Source organism: Leucoraja erinacea, chromosome 7 (assembly GCF_028641065.1).
Source record: "Leucoraja erinacea ecotype New England chromosome 7, Leri_hhj_1, whole genome shotgun sequence".
Taxonomy (NCBI): Eukaryota; Metazoa; Chordata; class Chondrichthyes; order Rajiformes; family Rajidae; genus Leucoraja; species Leucoraja erinaceus.
The window spans coordinates 46302447-46322352 of record NC_073383.1 but is presented as its reverse complement, the minus strand read 5'-3'; the positions used below and the strand labels follow the sequence as shown (position 1 = coordinate 46322352).

Below are 19906 nucleotides of genomic sequence, written 5' to 3'. Positions count from 1 at the left end.
CATTTTTCGTTGTCTTGCTGCCAGCATTGAGTTAATGTAATAAAGACTTCTGTTGTACCTTGAAGACTGGCAAGTTTTATGCAGACATAGAAGAAGAACACAGAATATAGTTTATCCATAAGCAATGGAAAACTAAGCAACACCAGACAGACGAGGAGTTTAGATTGTTGGCTCACAGAACGCTATTTTTTTCCAGGAGTACAAATAACAAAAATCTGCTCCAGTGAACAGAGGCACGCATTCTTAGCTTCAAAGATCCCACTGTTTATTTCCTCCAATTCCAAATCACACCAGTGGCTCCAAAGGCCTGATTTCTGGCTGATGGGCCTGGGGTTTGCCACAAGCTACATAGGTCATAAATAGGAGTATTATAATGATGGACATTTCACCAACATCTACACTCACTCAATAGGAGTTAATGGAAAGAACTTGGTAGCTTTTCCACATTCACTTACTGCAGGTGCATCTACCCCCCACATTAGCAAGACCACCAGGGCCGCCGGAGAGATGGCTGCCCTGCCGGCAGAGAGAGAGGGGTCGGGGCAGAGAGGGAGGGGTCGGGCGGGGCAGAGAGGGAGGGGGGGGGAGGGGAGGGAGAGGGGGAAAGAGAGGGGGGGGGAAGAGAGGGGGGGGGAAGAAGAGGGGGGGGGGGGAAGAGAAGGGGGGGAGAGAGGGGGGGAAGAAAGAAAGGGGGGGGGGGGAGAGAGGAGGGGGGGAGAGAGGGGGGGGAGAGAGAGGGGGGAGAGGGGGGGGAAAGAGAGGGGTGGGGGGAAGAGAGGGGTGGGGGAAGAGAGGGGGGGGGGAAGAGAGGGGTGGGGAAGAGAGAGGGGGGGGGAAGAGAGGGTGGGGAGAGGGGGGGGGGGGGGGGAGAGAGGGGGGGGAGGGAGGGGGGGGGGGGGGAGGGGGGGAGAGGGGGGGGGGGAGAGGGGGGGGGGAGGGGGGGGGGGGGGGGGGGGGGGGAGGGGGGGGGGGGGGGGGGGGGGAGGGGGGGAGGGGGGGGGGGGAGGGGGGGGGGGGGGGGGGGAGGGGGAGGGGGGGGGGGGGGGGGGAGGGGGGGGGGAGAGAGGGGGGGGGGGGGGGGGAAAAAAAATGGAGGGGGGGGAAAGAGAGGGGGGGGGAGAGGGGGGGGGGGGGGGGGGGAGAGGGGGGGAGAGGGGGGGGAGAGGGGGGGGGGGGGGGGGGGGGAGAGGGGGGGGGGAGGGGGAGGGGGGGGGGAGAGAGGGGGGGAGGGGGGGGGAAGAGAGAGGGGGGGGGAAGAGAGGGGGGGGAAGAGAGAGGGGGGGGAAGAGAGGGGGGGGGGAAGAGAGGGGAGGGGGGGGGGGAAGAGAGAGGGGGGGGGAAGAGAGGGGGGGGGAAGAGAGTGGGGGGGGAGAGAGAGTGGGGGGGGAAGAGAGTGGGGGGAAGAGAGGGGGGGAAGAGATGGGGGGAAGAGAGGGGGGGTGCAGAGTGGGGGGGAATGCAGAGAGGGAGGGCAGAGATAGAGGAAGGGACAGAGAGGAAGAACCCTCTCCTCCCCCTTCTCCACCCCCTCTCCTCCCCTCTCCATCTCCCACTCCCTCTCCACCCCCTCCTCTCACCCCCCCCCTGCCCTCCCTCCCCCCCGCTCTTTCTTCGCCCCGAGGAGGGGGTAGAGGGAGGGGGAGGGGGTAGAGGCAGGTCTACCCAAGTCATAGAGCACAAGCCTCCCATTGGGCGCCGGGCCCGAGTTAGGCGGAGGGCCTGCCGATCGTGGCTTGCACGAGGGTAAGTGCATTCACCAGCGTGACAGACGATCGGGCGGGGGAGACGGAGATGAGGTCGTCCCTGTGACGGGCCAGGTGAGATCGGGATCACCAGCGAGGAAAAGGCATCACGATTCTCCGTGTCCCTGCGATCAACGGAGGAATCGCAGGTCTCCATAGACGACATCGCCCACAGGGAGTAATGTCTGCCAGGGCCACCTTGCCATCACGCTGCCCCACGCACGCGCGAAGATAACGGCCGCCGCCATGTTCTAGAACCCGAGCCGAAGCGCGAGCGGCTTTCTTTTTTAGCGGTTGGGCTGTGGGCGGGGCTGGGCACTGCAGGAGCCGAGCAGATAAACGTTTTGATTCACTCAGTAATTTATTATACCACTAAATAAGGCACATGCACTCGCGTATCCTAGAATATCCCCAAACGCACTTGAAAACCCCGAGTACACAGCAGAGCTCGCCACAGGGTGTTTCTATATACACTCATGTAAACCGACATGCACTCGCAAACTCATAAGAGCACGCCACCGGATGTTTAGTTTGAGATCAGCTGGCACAGTCCGCAACACGGTCCATGGCTGAGGTTCTCTCACCGAAAGGGTGCCCAACACCATCCTTTATGGCATTTCTTATCAGAGCAGACCACTCCACTGCCCCCTCCCCGAGCCAATCATAAACCCCCCTTGTCTGCAACGTTTCTGTGCCACTAGCAGCAGGGGGTGCGGCTGGTCTACCCAACTATTGCTGTTGTGTTGTGTTTGCCAATGTTTTGCTTTCCCATAGAATGGCCTTAAGCTGAAATCGTCAGTTTAACCCTTACACTACACAAAATAATAAAGAAATGTGAGTATTTGTTGAAGGACCATGCCAAGTGAGATCAGGCAACATTTCCTAGTTTGATTCATGGTTAAGGATACAAAGTGAGAGTGACTGGTGGACATTATCAAAATACTGTAATTATGGCAACAGTCTCTCGGAAGCTACAGCACGGATTAGCATGCAGTCAATAGTGTCCGGTTTCAGAATCAATCATTGTCACAGATGAATCTGACCTTTGAAAGAGCACTGAAAATGGTCCAAGATGCAGCAAGTAAAAACATGCAGGACTTGCAAGTAGGACTAGCTGAATCACGCAACAGCAAGTGTGGTATAGACGCAACAAAATACATAGTGCTGAAGCAAACAGTAATCATCCTATAAAAGGTAAACAAAGTTTGTTACTGCTGTAGAGAGAAACATATGCCATCTGAAGGTAGACACAAGGGTCTCGACCCAAAATGTCACCCATTCCTTCTCTGCCAGTCCCGCTGAGCTACTCCAGCATTTTATGTCTACCTCCGATTTAAACCAGCATCTGCAGTTCTTTCCCACACATATGCCATCTGAATGCAGGTTCGGATAATAAAAGTGCATTTTACAGCGAGGCCCCCACATATGTCCCCCCTCACTATTGTTTTGCATTAACTTTGCAAAGGTTAATCAGATTTACACACATGACCTAAGCCCTGCACAATCTTGTATTTATACAACACATTCTGTGCATATATTGGATAATTTTACACTGTATTTTGAACTGAACAAAACACAAAGTGAATGCAGAGCGGATGCTTTTACATCGCATAACACAAGTGTGCCATCACCTGGTGGTCAGACCACTTACTGTCGAACCCTCGTCAGTGGTTATGAGGACTGTCACGTGACGTTATGGGTTAAGGGGAGTATCCTGCTACATCAGCATATCTTACCTTGAGAACATGAGTGAACAGGTAGCTGAGCACAGGTCAACACCCTCACTCAGCAGCAGCAGCAATGATTCTTATGTTAGGTAGTCCCAAACGCACATGTATGTTAAACTTATCTTGCTAATAAAGTATCCGTTTGATCACAAACTTTGCACTCGCTACATTGGTGACCCGCGACTATCCAAATTGGATTTTGGATTTCTCCCGACGACCCACCTCTACAGTGGTGATTTGATGTCAGCAGCGGGGTGGAGCCTCGGCCAGTCGTGTATCGGCGGTCCCGCGACGGATTCCCCGACAGCTTCCAGTCTCCGCCGGGGTGCGGCAGCGCAGCTGGTCTCCAACGACACCGGCGACGGTGTGTGGAGTTCCTACCTGCAGCGGTGGGGCAACTACACTTCTTCCCACCCTGCTCCCTGCAAGGACTCTATCCCCTACTCCCAATGTCTCCGTCTACGGCGCATCTGCACCCAGAGAGGTGTTCCAGACCAGGGCATCGGAGATGTCCTCATTCTCCAGGAAACGTGGGTTCCCCTCTTCGACCATAGACGAGGCTCCCACCAAGGTCTCCTCTATATATGAATTGCCTCATATTGTGTTTTGAATTGAATTCTGTCTTTAATTTGTGTACTAGTCATGTCTCTACTATTTATTTCATTACGCTTACATGTTTTTCCTCTACTTGCTAAATTTTTGTAAGGTGTCCTTGAGACTCTTGAAAGGCGCCCATAAATAACATTTTTTATTATTATTATTATTATATCCCGCAGCTCTGTTCTCACTCCCCATCCCCCTACTCGCAACAAGGACTGAGTCCCCCTTGTCCTCACCTTCCACCCCATCAGCCAGCGCATATAAAATATAATCCTGCGACACTTTCGCCACCTCCGGCGAGATCCTACCACTGGCCACATCTTCCCATCTCCTCCCCTTTCAGCTTTCCGTAGAGACCGTTCCCTCCGTAACTCCCTGGTCACCCAGACCATCCCCTCCCCTGGTACTTTCCCCTTCAACCGCAGGAAATGCTGCACATGTTGTTTTACCTCCCCCCCTCAACTCCATCCAAGGACCCAAACAGTCTTTCCAGGTGAAGCAGAGGTTCACCTGCACCTCTTCCAACCTCATCAACTGCATCCGCTGTCATAGGTGTCACCTTCTCTACATCGGCGAGACCAGGCGTTGGCTCGGCAACCGCTTCGCCGAATACCACCGCTCAGTCCGTACTAACCAACCTGATCTCCCGGTTGCCCAGCACTTCAATTCCCCCTCCCATTTTGAATCTGACCTTTCTATGCTGGGCCACCTCCATTATAAGAGTGAGGCCCAGCGTAAATTGGAGGAACAACATCTCATATTTCGCTTGAGTAGTTTACACCCCAGCAGTACAAACATCGACTTCTCTAATATCAGGTAGTCCTTGCTTTCTCCCTCCCCCTTCCCAGCTCTCCCACATAGCCTACTGTCTCCGCCTCTTCCTTTATTTTTCCCAACCCCCCCCTCCCCCCCCAACATCAGTCTGAAGAATGGTCTCGACCCGAAACGTCACCTACTTTTCTCCATAGATGCTGCCTCACCCTCGGAGTTTCTCCAGCAATTTTTGTCCACTTTTATTGTCTACTTAGATTTTTCCAGCATTTGCAGTTCTTTCTTAAACAGTTTATTGTTATTCCTTTGTTGTGTTTTCTTTGGTTTGCATTGTTGCCGACGTCTCCCAGCCATTGCTGGATGCCGTATTTCTCGTAAACACAATCCCCTGCTGGTCGATGAGATGCGATTGTGTCTCGTCCATCCTGCGTTTTTTTGCATCTTTCGCCATGCCCCCACGGTCCACGTCCGACCTGGGCCAAGCAGTGCGCCGACTGCACCTGCGGACAAGTGGCCAGGGGCGCACGACCCATTGCAGGAGCCGCCTTCGACCATGCTTGCCCGACCTCCAGTAGAAGGTGAGTGCGCTCCATCCCTTTTCGCCTGTGGCTGCCGCGCTTCGTCGGCCTGCTCGTTTTCCTGCCTCCAGATCTGGGGGGGGGGGGGGGGGGGGGGGGGGGGGTCCTGTGGCGTCACCTGGTGGTCAGGCACTTACTGTCGAACCCTCTTCAGTGGTTATGAGGACTTTCATGTGATGTCAGGGTTAAGGGGGAGTGTCCTGCTACATCAGCAGATTTTACCTTGAGATCATGAGTCAACAGGTAACTGAGCACGAGTCAACACCCTCGCTCAGCAGCAACAACGACTCTTATGTTAGGGAGTCCCAAACACACGTGTATGTTAAACTTCTCTTGCTAATAAAGTAACCGTTTGATCACGAGGTTTGGACTCGCTACACAAGCACAAAATGAGCACCCGTACGCACCGTACCCTGAAGAATGAACACACACTGAAAAACAGCAATCATGGCTCAAGAACAAATCATTTTCAAATCCCTTTACTGAAGATAAAACAATATAAGCATGCACGTCAAGAATATTAGCTAAGTTTCTGTGTGAGGGGAGCAATCTGTCAGAATCATTGACAACAATATGAAAAACTACTTATTGATTAATCCGCTGGAACGCACTGCAACTCGTCATCCATCTCTCTATTTAGTTTAGTTTAGTTTAGAAATACAGCGCGGAAACAGGCCCTCGTGGTCACGGGGAGAACGTACAAACTCCGTTCATACAGCACCCATAGTCGAGATCGAACCCAGGTCTCCGGCTGCAAGCTCTGTAAGTCAGTAACTCTACCGCTGCACCACCATGCCGCTCTATTTGTCCTTTTTAATTTTATGTGAGAAAATGAATAATGCTCTCATATTATGAGGGTAGACACAAAATGCTGGAGTCAGCGGGATAGGCACCATCTCTGGATAGAAGGAATGAGTGACGTTTCGGATCGAGACACTGCTTCAGGAGATGAGGGATCTATATTATTATGCAAGAGCAATAAGGTTGGGTTCTTTCAAGAATTTTGGCAAAGGAACACACAGGGTAAACAAGGGAAATTACTTGCATTTGAACAAAAACAAAGCTAGGAGAAGGAACATTTCAGAGGGCTTTGGAATGTAACATGTTTGCACGAGTGATGACTGGTCAATACATTGAATATCATTGAATGAAATCATTATAGATTGGATAATTAAGAATAAACAAAATTGGAGTCAGTTTAGGTCATGCAGCCCCTCACACCTGCCACCTAATTTTGAAGAGTGTCGCCCCGAAACGTCACCCATTCCTTCTCTCCAGAGATGCTGCCTGTCCCGCCGAGTTACTCCAGCGTTTTGTGTCTAAGCTAATTTACTAACATTATGTTGATCACTACATCAACTCTATTTTCCCATCTTCTCTGCACATCTCTTGATTCGATAAGTCCCCAAAAATCTATTAATTACAATTTGAATATAGTCAATGGCAGTCTTCTGGGTGTCACGGGTACACAAATTCCTTGCATGAAGCAATATCACTGTCACTCAGTCCTATGTAACTAATCAGGCACTTAAGGGCCTGTCCCACTGTACAAGGTAATTCAAGAGTTCTCCCGAGTTTTCCCCGATTCGAACTCGGAGAATGTCCTTAGCGGATCCGTAGGAGCTCGTGGATGTCTCGTAGCGGCTCGTACGAGTAACGGTAGGTACTCGGGTAATCCGGTAAAGTCGTGATGTTTTTTCAACACTGTGAAAAATGTCCACGAGTAAAAAAATACACATAATTTAAAAAAATGTTACTTTTTACTCGTACGAGCTGCTGCCAGACATCCACGAACTCCTACGGACCCGCTACGGACATTCTCCGAGTTCGAATCAAGGGAAAACTTGGGAGAACTCTTGAATTACTTCGTACAGTAGGACAGACCCTTTAGGGCCCAGAGCCGGATGCCAAGGTCTGTTTTCAGTTGCATGTTGGGGCCTTAGTCAGCTCTAAGCCCGAAAGTCTGTGGAACATTTCCATGTGAAATGCACAATGACACTGTGCTGTTTATCTTTCCCCAGTTTGACCACAATACAGACTATGAACTGAACCCAGGATCTTACAACTGTAAAACTTATGTATTATGAGATTTCCAATATGCTCATCACTTCTAAAGATTCCACAACACTGTGTTGGATTACATCTTCCAGTAAAACCCAACGGCCGCGATGTTAAGATTCCATCAAGGACCATATCTCTGACACATTAATTCCTGAACTAAGCTTCCCCCTATGATATATTAACTTAATCAAAGCTCAATATCAATCAAGCATCCTCGGGCGCATGCTCAGGGCCTGTTCTGCGCAGCTGACAGACGTCTGGACTGACATCTTCAACCTGTCACTTGCCCAAGCAGTTGTCCCCACTTGCCTTAAAACCACCTCCATCGTGCCAGTGCCAAAACACTCCACTGCGGCAAGCCTCAACGACTTCCGCCCAGTTGCACTTACCCCCATCATCACCAAGTGCTTCGAGAGGCTGATCCTGGCACACCTCAATAGCTGCCTACCCCCCCACACTGGATCCCTATCAGTTTGCCAACCGCAAGAACAGGAGTACGGAGGATGCCATCTCAACGGCACTTCACTCCGCCCTCTCCCAACTCGGCAACAGAGACACTTACGTAAGAATGCTGTTCATCGATTACAGCTCAGCATTCAACACCATTATACCATCAAAACTGATCACCAAACTCGGTAACCTGGGCATCGACCTCTCGCTCTGCAACTGGATACTGGACTTTCTAACCAATAGACCCCAGTCTGTTAGGGCTGTGTGTGCTGAGCCCCCTCCTCTACTCCCTCTTCACCTATGACTGCACACCTGTACATGGTACTAACACCATCATCAAGTATGCAGATGATACAACGGTGATTGGCCTCATCAGCAACAACGATGAGTTGGCCTACAGGGAGGAGGTCCAGCACTTAGCAGCATGGTGCGCTGACAACAACCTGGCCCTTAACTCCAAGAAGACCAAGGAGCTCATTGTAGACTTCAGGAAGTCCAGGGGCGCCACGCACACCCCCATCCACATTAACGGGACGGAGGTGGAACGTGTTTCTAGCTTCAGGTTCCTGGGAGTCAACATCTCCGATGACCTCTCTTGGACCCACAATACCTCAACTCTGGTCAAGAAGGCTCACCAGCGTCTCTTCTTCCAGACTGAAGAAGGTCCATCTGTCTCCTCAGATCCTGGTGAACTTCTACCGCTGCACCATCGAGAGCATCCTTACCAACTGCATCACAGTATGGTATGGCAACTGCTCTGTCTCCGACCGGAAGGCATTGCAGAGGGTGGTGAAAATTGCCCAACGCATCACCGGTTCCTCGCTCTCCTCCATTGAGTCTGTCCAAAGCAAGCGTTGTCTGCGGAGGGCGCTCAGCATCGCCAAGGACTGCTCTCACCCCAACCATGGACTGTTTACCCTCCTACCATCCGGGAGGCGCTACAGGTCTCTCCGTTGCCGAACCAGCAGGTCGAGGAACAGCTTCTTCCCGGCGGCTGTCACTCTACTCAACAATGTACCTCGGTGACTGCCAATCACCACCCCCCCCCCCCCCCCCCCGGACACTTATTATTATTTATTCAAATCATTTGCTATGTCGCTCTTCCAGGGAGATGCTAAATGCATTTTGTTGTCTCTGTACTGTACACTGACAATGACAATTAAAATTGAACCTGAATCTGAATCTCACAGTATTCTAACTCCACTCGATAAGTGCTCTACAATATTGAGTTCAAGAAAGCACCTTAAAAAAACTTAAAAGTGCTGTGATAATATAACAGCAGGTTATGTTCAAAACTAAATCCACATAGGAGAGATGAAAACCCTTTGACGCAATTATAAACCATTAGTTCAATTCAAGTAATTCCTTTCCTTACCCTCTAATGTGTTATTGCGTTGACAAGGGTTTTTAAGGAAACTCAGCTAGGAATAGGACTACACCGTCGAGTCACGCACCTTTGATGAGCAGCTTATCTCTAATGGATACACGTCGAGATGATTCAGTCCCTGTGTTTGTGTTGCCTCTCCCTTTCATACCATCTTCTCGTTTCAGCTTTTTTGCTAAAGTCAGCATGGCTAAGACACTTCCTTAAATCTGAGAATGAGCAAGCAAAAAAATTCAGAAACATTCGCTTTTCACAAAAAAAATTAAACATTTGAAATATTGTAAAATAAAAGACCACCACCTCATATATACTTCTCCAATGGCATGATCATTGAATTTGCCAATTTCAGGCAATCCTTACCTCCTGCATTCCTCTCTCTCTTTCCAATCTACCTCTGGCCTTCTCTTTTTTGTCCCCTTTTCCATAACCTTCAGGCCCTTTTCTTCCCACCCCCCCCCCCCACCACCACCCATTTTCATCCTGGATTCCATTCACCCACTATCCGTACAGTTTACTACCAACTCTCACCTCTGTTCCATTTAATTCTGGTTTTATCTACCAGTCACTTCTCCCGTAATGGTTCCCATTATCATCATTCTTACTTATCAGATTCCAGCATTGGAAGTCTTTATGTTCCTGCATCTGTTGTCTTCATTTTCACCCTCTCCTCTCCTCACATGGCTCCATCGTCCCTTTTTTTTGTCTGCTTCCACCTATCATTCACGTGTTTCTTCCCCCCCCACCCCCCACTATTCCCCACGCCCCATTTGTCTCCATCTGCCAGTGGCCCTTCACCCTTTCTAAGTCCACCAACCACCAACTAGCCCTTGCCGAACCCGTCCCCTCCTCTTTATGTTGGCCATTTTCCCTCTGCAATCTCAGTCCATATAAAGGATTTTAACCCAAAACATCGACAATTCCTTTCCTTCCACAGATGCTGTTCAACCCACTGATTTCTGCCAGCTGATTATTTATTGTTTCACCATATTGATTCCTAGGATGGTGGATTTGTCATATGAAGACAGGTTAAGCAGAAGAGACCTGTGCTGGCTGTGGTGTTGAAGAATGAGAGGCAAATATAAAATTTACCCTATAAACTGTTTTTATTAAACCTTTCTTCAATACGTTAACCTACACTTTTTTAAAACAATTAACTGTATCTATCCATCTCACCCACCTCTGTACATCCTCCTATAATCTTCTATGTTTCTCATTGAAATATACAACATTTTCAAGGTCAATGGAAGTTGGCGTTTCCCCTGATTGATTTGTCTACAACTGTTGGTCAATGTCACAAAATGATGAGTTAAACTTGAGGGCGGGCTTGGGAAGACGGTATGGCTCTTCGTAATTTCCTACCAAAGAGGCCTGTGGAGGTACAATCTGAGAATATTCAAGATATAAATCATTGGCTTTTGGGGTATTAAAGGAATCAAAGGATATGGTATTAATCTAGGAAAATTACACCAAGGTAAAAGATCAACCATGATCTTACTGGGTGATGTAGCAGACATGAGGGACCAAATGGATCACTCCTGCTTTTATTTTCCAGTGAAAAGACCAAACTGCTCAACTTCTATAACCTCACTAAAATCCAACAGAATACACTCTTAATTGTTTCCATTTTCTTATTCTTGTAATGAGACATCCAAAAATACATAAAAGTCTTCAATTGCTATCTCTGATCTTGCATGTTTGGCAAGAACTCTTTTTTTTTCTGGTCCTCAACTCTTGGTGAGGTCAATTTATCCAGAGATTTAAGACAGATTTACAGATTTTTGCTGGATTAAGGAATTAAAGAATATGCAAAGAAGAATTTACCTTTATGTAGCACTTCCCACAATGTTCCAAATCACTTTACAGCCAATAATGCACTTCTGAAGTATAGTGACTCCTGAAAAGTGGAAAAACAACTCTTATAACACCTAAAATAGAAGATAAATGAAGACACAGATCACCTATAATCAAAGCAACTAATGGAGCAAGATAGAAAGGTCGAACGTTCTCAAGATCCTCAAGTCTCTTTGATAGTTCAATAAATATTTTACCATAAAGATATTTCCACATTTTGCTGTACGTGGAACTGTACATTTTTTCCCCAATCCCATCCACCCTGTGTATGTCATGTACCTATTCACGATTCTTATTAAAATCTATATAATTTGGTGTCTACATCACTCTAAGCTACATAGGGAAAATACGAGATGCTGTTCCTCCAATTTGCGTGTGGCCTCACTCTGGCAATTCTGTAAGGTTATTAGTAGAATGGGAAGAGCCTACCTCCCTCGGAACATGGACCCGTTGCAGTTTGCATACCGTCCGAACAGGTCCACGGACGATGCGGTCTCCCAGGTCTTGCACACCGCTCTCTCCCATCTGGACAGCCAGAAGGGGGGCTACGTGAGGATGCTGTTCATAGACTACAGTTCAGCCTTCAACACGATAGTCCCCACCAGACTGGCCGGGAAGCTACTGGAATTGGGGCTCAACACCTCCCTGTGTGCCTGGGTCCTGGACTTTCTCACCGCCAGGCCCCAGGTAGTCAAGATGGGAGGGAATATATCGAAGTCCCTCACCCTGAGCACAGGATCGCCCCAGGGTTGCGTCCTCAGCCCCCTATTGTACTCCCTGTACACACATGACTGTGTGGCTAGGTTCAGCACCAATTCAATAATTAAGTTTGCTGATGACACTGTGGTGGTGGGCCTGATCTCAGACAATGATGAGAGGGCCTACCGGGAGGAGGTGGCTGATCTAGCACTCTGGTGCCAGGAGAACAGCCTCCTCTTGAACATCAAAAAAACAAAGGAGCTGATCATGGACTTTAGGAGGGCACATCATCCGAGGACGTACACTCCATTGAGTATAAATGGGGATCCTGTGGATAGGGTGAACTGTTTTAAATATCTGGGAGTCCACATCTCTGAGGATATGACATGGTCATCACACGCCTCAGCACTGGTGAGTAAGGCAAGGCAGCGCCTTTACCACCTCAGGCAATTGCGGAAATTCAGAGTGTCTCTGAGGATCCTCCAGTGCTTCTACGCAGCAGCGGTGGAAAGCATCTTGTCCGGGAACATCACCATCTGGTTCGGGAATTGCTCTGCCAAGGACAAGAAGGCTCTGCAGAGAGTAGTGCGTTCGGCCGAACGCACTATGGGAACTTCACTCACCCCCCTGCAGGAACTATACAACAGGAGGTGCAACTCCAGAGCAAACAAAATTATGAGAGACCTCTTCCACCCCTGCAACAGACTGTTCCAGCCGCTGCGGTCAGGCAAACGCCTCCGTTGCCATGCAGTGAGAACGGAGAGGCTGAGAAGGAGTTTCTTCCCAGAGGCAATTCGGACTGTAAACGCCTTTCTCACCAGGGACTAACTGTACAGAACGTTTTTCCTTCTATTATTTATTACGTAAAATAATATGTGTGTTATGATTGTGTTTATAATTTGTTTGGTTGTTTTGTTGTTCCGCGAGCATTGCCACTTTCATTTCACTGCACATCTCGTATGTGTATGTGACAAATAAACTTGACTTGACTTGAAAAAAAAAAAGAGGAGTGAAAATGGTTAGCAACCAAGATCAGCAGACCGAGCGCATGTGTTCAGCAAAATGGTTGCCAACTCGATGCGTTGTCTATCCAATCCACTCCCACTTGCTTTCCTTTGGCCCATATAATCTTTTCTATCCATGGACCTGCCCCAATGTCTTGCAACAATTGTAATTATACTTACCTCTACACCTTCCTCTAGCAACTTGTTCCATATACGCACCACCCTCTGTGTGAAAATCTTGCCCCTCAGGTCCCTTTTAAATCTTTTCTCACTAAATTTAAATCTACATTTAAGTTTAGAATCTCCTATCCTTGTTAAAAGGGAAAAGACCGTGACCATCCACCTTATCTTCACTCTGATATTTTACATATGTTACCCCTCACACTCCTATGTTCCAAGGAAAAGAAGTCCAGGCCTATCCTGCTTCACCTAATTATTCAAGCCCTACAGTTCCGTTCACATCCTCGTGAACCTTTTTCCACCCATTTCCAGTTTTCCAACATCCTTCCTATTGTTTTTTCAAGAGAAAATTCAACCACTGTGTAAATTCCGACTGGACTCAAAGATCTTTAATCTACTCCATTGCTAAGATTATTGGTGAACCCATTTCATAACTTCTCCTAGCTCTTGATAAAGGAAAATACAATGAATAGCGCTCAAATGATCCAGAATACTTATTCAGTCCCTTATCTGGAACTGTATTTATGCCTCATTTATATGCAGGCAGGCATGTGGTACTTTAAATCATCTGAACAAGTAAAATAACACTTGGTGTAAACTCTATCTTCTGAACCACTCGTTTCATCACAACTTTTGTTTCCCAGTGTTTTATTGATGCAACAATTTATGCTCCAAGTTTATTGCACTTCTAAATACTGACCGTGCCCAGGGGAATATGCCCTTACTTTCCTGTACCATCAAAGTTCATCACCTTGGCATCACTCTTCCCTAGGAGCTCAAACCATGGGATAACTCATTCCTTCAGTTTTCCCTTTTTCCTACAATTAATGCGCTTTGAAAACCAATGACATGTTGGAAATATAATTGTTGCTTCCTCAGATAACTCTGTTCTTTTATTTGACATAGGCATTTGATTCTCACCATTGAAAGGCAAAGCTTGTGCACACATCCAACCTAGAAATCCTTACTAGAGATAAACAGGATGCTGACAGACTCAGCAGGCCAAGCAGCATCTGCGGAAGCTAAAAGTTGATATTTCCAGTGGAGGCACTCCATTAGGACCCGAAACCGATTTATAACACAAACCTTTTCAGATGCTGTTTAACCCGCTGAGTTCTTCCAGGATCCTGCTTTTTGGTCCAGATTCTATATGCAGTCTTTTTTGTCATTCAGAAAGCTTAACGCCTTTTTTTCTTGCTTTAACTCTGTTCTTATAGACACCTCTTTAAGTCTCTACTGTGAATCGGGGTTAGCATTCTTAACTGACTCAGAAGATGAGGTTCATGTTTCACACCAGACCCTTGAAAAACAAAATAAAATCTAAACTGAGGGAGAGCGCTGCGCTGTCAAAAGAGGTGACTTTTGGATGAGATGGCTGCTGCAGTGAATGGGCAAGATTCCCACGACCAGAAAATATCAGGGGAATGATCATTTCCAAGCCAATTTCCATCAGTCAACATTAAAATAGATTCATTGGCTATCATATTTCAGTCTGTAGGAGCGTGATCGGTCCATGTTGACTGTAAAAGTATAAAAGTGACTACAATTCTAAATTAATTCATTAGCTGTAGAGTTGCAATATAAAGGTGCAACATAAAGGTGGAAAAAGATTCTACATAAAGGTAGATTTCTTTTCCATAAAAACATCTTACGCTGACAGTCATGATACCAAGTACATTTATCGTATTTCCCAGCAATGAAGTAGCTATTTTTAACCCAAACATGTTGTAAGAACGATGTTGCTGTACTGAGGGATAGCCAAATCTGTTCCTCATTGCTGGCAGCTGATGAGAAGCGAAAGTAAAGTGGGAAGCGGCTGTATAAGGAGAGCCAGAGGCTACGTTGCAGGGAGGGTAGGAGCGTTGAGAAGGCCGAGGTCGGGGATCATGCCAGGGGATGGTGTGGTGTGTGTGTGTGTGTGTGTGTGTGTGTGTGTGTGTGTGTGTGTGTGTGTGTGTGTGTGTGTGTGTGTGTGTGTGTGTGTGTGTGTGTGTGTGTGTGTGTGTGTGTGTGTGTGTGTGTGTGTGTGTGTGTGTGTGTGTGTGTGTGTGTGTGTGTGTGTGTGTGTGTGTGTGTGTGTGTGTGTGTGTGTGTGTGTGTGTGTGTGTGTGTGTGTGTGTGTGTGTGTGTGTGTGTGTGTGTGTGTGTGTGTGTGTGTGTGTGTGTGTGTGTGTGTGTGTGTGTGTGTGTGTGTGTGTGTGTGTGTGTGTGTGTGTGGTGTGTGTGTGTGTGTGTGTGTGTGTGTGTGTGTGTGTGTGTGTGTGTGTGTGTGTGTGTGTGTGTGTGTGTGTGTGTGTGTGTGTGTGTGTGTGTGTGGTGTGTGTGTGTGTGTGTGTGTGTGTGTGTGTGTGTGTGTGTGTGTGTGTGTGTGTGTGTGTGTGTGGTGTGTGTGTGTGTGTGTTGTGTGGTGTGTGTGTGTGTGTGTGTGTGTGTGTGTGTGTGTGTGTGTGTGTGTGTGTGTGTGTGTGTGTGTGTGTGTGTGGTCTCTGTCCGTGTCTGGTCCCGGGGCAGGCACCTGGGCACAGCAGCTAGTCCCGAGGGCTCTGGAAACTCAAGACAGTCCCGTGGATGCGAGGGATCTGGGGACTGCAGCCAGTCCAAGGGCAGGCAGGCGATGTTGCTGACCCCTGGACGAAACCACACCCTTGGTCCTGTCCCGCCATCCTTTTCTCAAAATTTCACAACCTAAGTTGGGCGTGCGTTTTCGACGCGGGTGTGTCTTCATTACCGGGAAATACGGTCATTACATCTCCTTTGTTACAGTAGCACGATATCAGTGCAGTTTAGCAATTGTCTCAGCCTACAAACATAACAAATCCAAAGCTCCAAACAAAGTTGTTGATCCACTCTAATGTACCTTGATCCAATGAAGAAGAGCTGGATGAACTAAAGTTGTTTTCTCTGGAGGACACTGAAATTAGGCTTATTTTAAATGTATAAACGTAGAGGGGGGCCGAAACTGAGAAATGCATTCTTCCTAATTGCTCCCAGCAGAGGGGGCAAAAACAGTACAAAAACAGTACAGTTTAAAAAAAGTAATTGATAGCAGGATGAGAGAGGTGGCGAAGATCATACTAAATACAGAATGTAATCAGAACTGAAAGTTATCCTTTGGAAGGATGTTGTTTACAGAGACTATTATGTTTAAAAATACTTAGTGTGTACTTGGAGAGCTGTGACCTGCATTTAGTGTTGGAAGATGACATTAGACTGGATAGCTATTTTTCAATTGGCAGATACAATAGGCCGAATGGCTAACTGCTGTGCTGCAAATGTCCTATGATTCTCATCCAGCTCATTGCATCTCACATTGATTCTTGGTCTCAACTCTGTAGGACATGGACTGGAATCTCTTCATACACACTTTTGTCCAAATGGGTTTTCACCATCATTAATCTAGAGACAAAACAAAACGCTGAAGCTGAAAGACAAAGGGAAAATGCTGGAAGCTCTCGGCAGACCAAACCACATGTGTGAAGAGAGAAACGGAGTTAAGTTTCAGGTCAATGACCTTTCACCTGCAGACAGCTAGACCTGCTGAATAATTTCAGAGCTTATTAGAAACTGAATCGAACATTCCTACAATTCATTCCTAAATATGTCATTCTACAAATACACCACCCCTCAACTGCATTCCATGCTATCTTGGATCTAGGATTTATGCTATCCGGTACATAAACCATGTTAACTACTTGATTACATTTCAACGTGCAATTCATTCCAAGTGCTTCATTGGTTGTAAAAAAGCCAACAGCTATATATAAGTCACACAAATTCCTCAGCTGGACCTCAGCTCATAATGCACTTATTGCAAAAGTGCATTGGACCTAAAATGTTAAGGAGACAAAAAACAAAGTGATGCAAGTAACTCAGCGTGTCAAGCGGACTCTCTGGGGAACATGGAAAGGTGAGGAATCAGCTCTGGACCCTTCAGGTTCTCCAAATATGCTGTATGACCTTCGGAGTTACTCTATCATTTGTTTTTGTTTGCTCATGATTCCAGTTGCAGTTCCTTTTATCTACCTAAAATGCTAATTCTGTCACTCTCCAGAGGTGCTGCCTAAGCATCACCAGCTCAAAAACAAAAGAACTGAAGAAATCTCAAAAATAAAGACAAGAAATCTCCAAAATATTCAGCAGAATATGCAACACCAGAAGGGAGAGTCCATTTTTCAAAATAATAATTTTTCATCAGAACAAGAAAAAGTTCTAAACCGAGAATGTTTTAACTTGCGAGTAATGGGAGGGGCTGAAATCAAGGGAAATTGAACAAAGGTAGAGGGAGCAAAGTCTGCAATGAGCACAGACCACACAGAGTCACAGAGTGATACAGTGTGAAAATAGACCCTTTGACCAAATGTGCCCACACCGTCAAACATGTCCCACCTACCCTAGTCCCAGCTGCCCGCATTTGGTCCATATCCCTCCAAACCTGTCCTATCCATGTACCCTATCCATGTATCTGTCTGACTGTTTCTTAAATGTTTGGATAATCCCTGCTTCGCCTACCCTCTCTGGCAGCTTGTTCCATACACCTACCGCCCTTTGTGTGAAAAGGTTACCTGAGATTCCTATTATGTTTAAGAAAGAACTGCAGATGCTGGAAAAATCGAACGTAGACAAAAATGCTGGAGAAACTCAGTGAGTGAGGCAGCATCTATGGAGCGAAAGAATAGGTGACGTTTAGGGTCAAGACCCTTCTTCAGACTGATGTGGGGGTGGCAGGAAGAAGAAAGGAAGAGGCGGAGACAGTGGGTTGTGGGAGAGCTGGGAAGGGGAGGGGAAAGAACTACCTGAGATTGGAGAAGTCAATGTTCATACCGCTAGGGTGTAAACTACCCAAGCAAAATATGAGGAGCTGCTCCTCCAGGTTACAGTGGGACACTCTGGCTAGGGAGGAGGCCCAGGAGAGAAAGGTCAGATTCGGAATGGGAGGGGGCATTGAAGTGCTGAGCCACCGGGAGATCATGTTGGTTATTGCGAACTGAGCGGAGGTGTTCGGCGAAGCGATCGCCAAGCCTACGCTTGGTCTCACCGATGTAGAGCAGCTGACACCTAGAGCAGCGGTCTAGGTCCTTGGATGGAGTCAAGGGAGGAGGTAAAATGACAAGTGTAGCATTTCCTGCGGTTGCAAGGGAAAGTACCAGGGGAGGGGGTGGTTTGGGTGTGAAGGGCCGAATTGGCCATGGAGTTATGGAGGGAGCGGTCTCTACTTTCCCTTGCAACCGCAGGAAATGCTACACTTGTCGTTTTACCTCCTCCCTTGACTCCATCCAAGGACCTAAGCAGTCTTTCCAGGTGCTGCAGAGGTTCACCTGCACCTCCTCCAACCTCATCTATTGCATCCGTGGCTCTAGGTGTCAGCTGCTCTACCTAAGCAATCTTTCCAGATCAGTAGATCTACCCGATCTATTCCTCTCATGATTTTATACATCTCTATAAGATCACCATCATCCTCCTGCATAGGAATAGAGTCCCAGTCGACTCAACCTCTCCCATAGCTCAGACCATCTAGTCCTGGCAACATTCTCATAAATCGTCTCTGTACCGTTGCCAGCTTGACAACATCTTTCCTACAACATGGTGCCCAGAACTGAACATAATACTGTAAATGCCTCACCAACCTCTTATAGAACTGTAACAAGGCCTCCTAACTTCTATACTCAATAGAAGATAAACGCAAAAAGATGGAGTAACTCAGCGGGACTGGCAGCATCTCTGGAGAGAAGGAATGGGTGACGTTTCGGGCTGAGACCCTACTCACTACTTAATACTCTGACTGATGAACCCCAATGTGCCAAAAGCCCTTTTGACCATCCGATCTACCTGTGACTCCACCTTCAAGGAACCATACACCTGCATTCCTAGATCCCTCTGCTCTACAACACTCTCTACAACATTCAATGTAGATCCTGCCCATGTTAGACTTCCCAAAATGCAACAGCTCACATTTCTCTGTATTAAATTCCATCAACCATTCCTCAACTCACCTAGCCAATCGATCAAGATCCGGCTGCAATCTTTCACAACTATCTTCACTATCTGCAAAACCACCCACTTTCGTATCATATGAGCAAAATTACATTGGAATTACACCCTCTCTGAGCTGGCACCAGTTATTGCATCATACACTATGTTGCTTTCAGAACCTTTCATGGAAATTCCCTTTCTTCTCTCTTCCCCACCCCAGCATTGCAACTGAAAGCAAGATTGATTTTTAACTTTTCTTTGTTCTGATGAAAATTCATTGCAGAACTCGGATTCCCTCTCCACAGCTTCTGTGTGACCTGCAGAGCACTGAACAACTGCAGCTCATTGTTTTTATTTCTTGAATTTCTGGAAATGACCATTTCCTACAAACGAAAAGCATGTAACTGTAAATTACATCCAATTGTTTTACCCATCAGCGCATGACAGCATAAATTGATTAAAGAAACTGAAAACTCATTGGAGAACTTGTGACTGGTACAACCACAATAAAAATGTATATGGTCATCAGACATCCTACACAAAATAAATAAGGATACGGGAAATCCCCTGAACAGTCAACATTGCGGGATATCAGAGCAGCCAACTGTTAGTACATGCCAAATATCCAGAGGGTGCAAAGGTGATTCACCAGGATTTTGCCTGGATGGAGTGTTCCGGGAGTGAGAAAACTGACTGGGCTTGATTGCCTGTTCCTGGTGTGGAGGAGGCCGAGGCATGATATACAAAAATATCTTTGGCATATATACCGCAGTTGGCAGAAATCTTTACCCCATCGCAGAGGTGTCTAAAACTAGAGGGCATAGGTCTAGGGTAAGGACTAAAAGGTTTAGAGGGCATTTGAGACCATGGATAGGATCAATAAGCAACG

General features: G+C 47.3%; 1 protein-coding gene across 7 annotated transcripts in view; it reads right to left on the bottom strand.

Moving 5' to 3' along the window:
* ube2f (ubiquitin-conjugating enzyme E2F (putative)) overlaps window positions 1-19906 on the bottom strand; it is a 101683-nt gene that overhangs the window by 67025 nt on the left and 14752 nt on the right. For 6 of the 7 annotated variants that reach the window (XR_008723750.1, XM_055638470.1, XM_055638468.1 and 3 more), the window contains exons 2-3: window positions 11135-11207; window positions 9384-9522 (exon numbers count right to left, since the gene is read on the bottom strand). The exons of the other annotated variant lie outside the window; for it this stretch is intronic. Coding sequence is in view for 5 of the 6 variants with exons in the window: in XM_055638470.1 (XP_055494445.1) it covers window positions 9384-9501 (118 nt within the window). In the remaining variant the exon portion in view is untranslated. The remainder of the gene's footprint in view (window positions 1-9383; window positions 9523-11134; window positions 11208-19906) is intronic. 7 annotated transcript variants of the gene reach the window in all.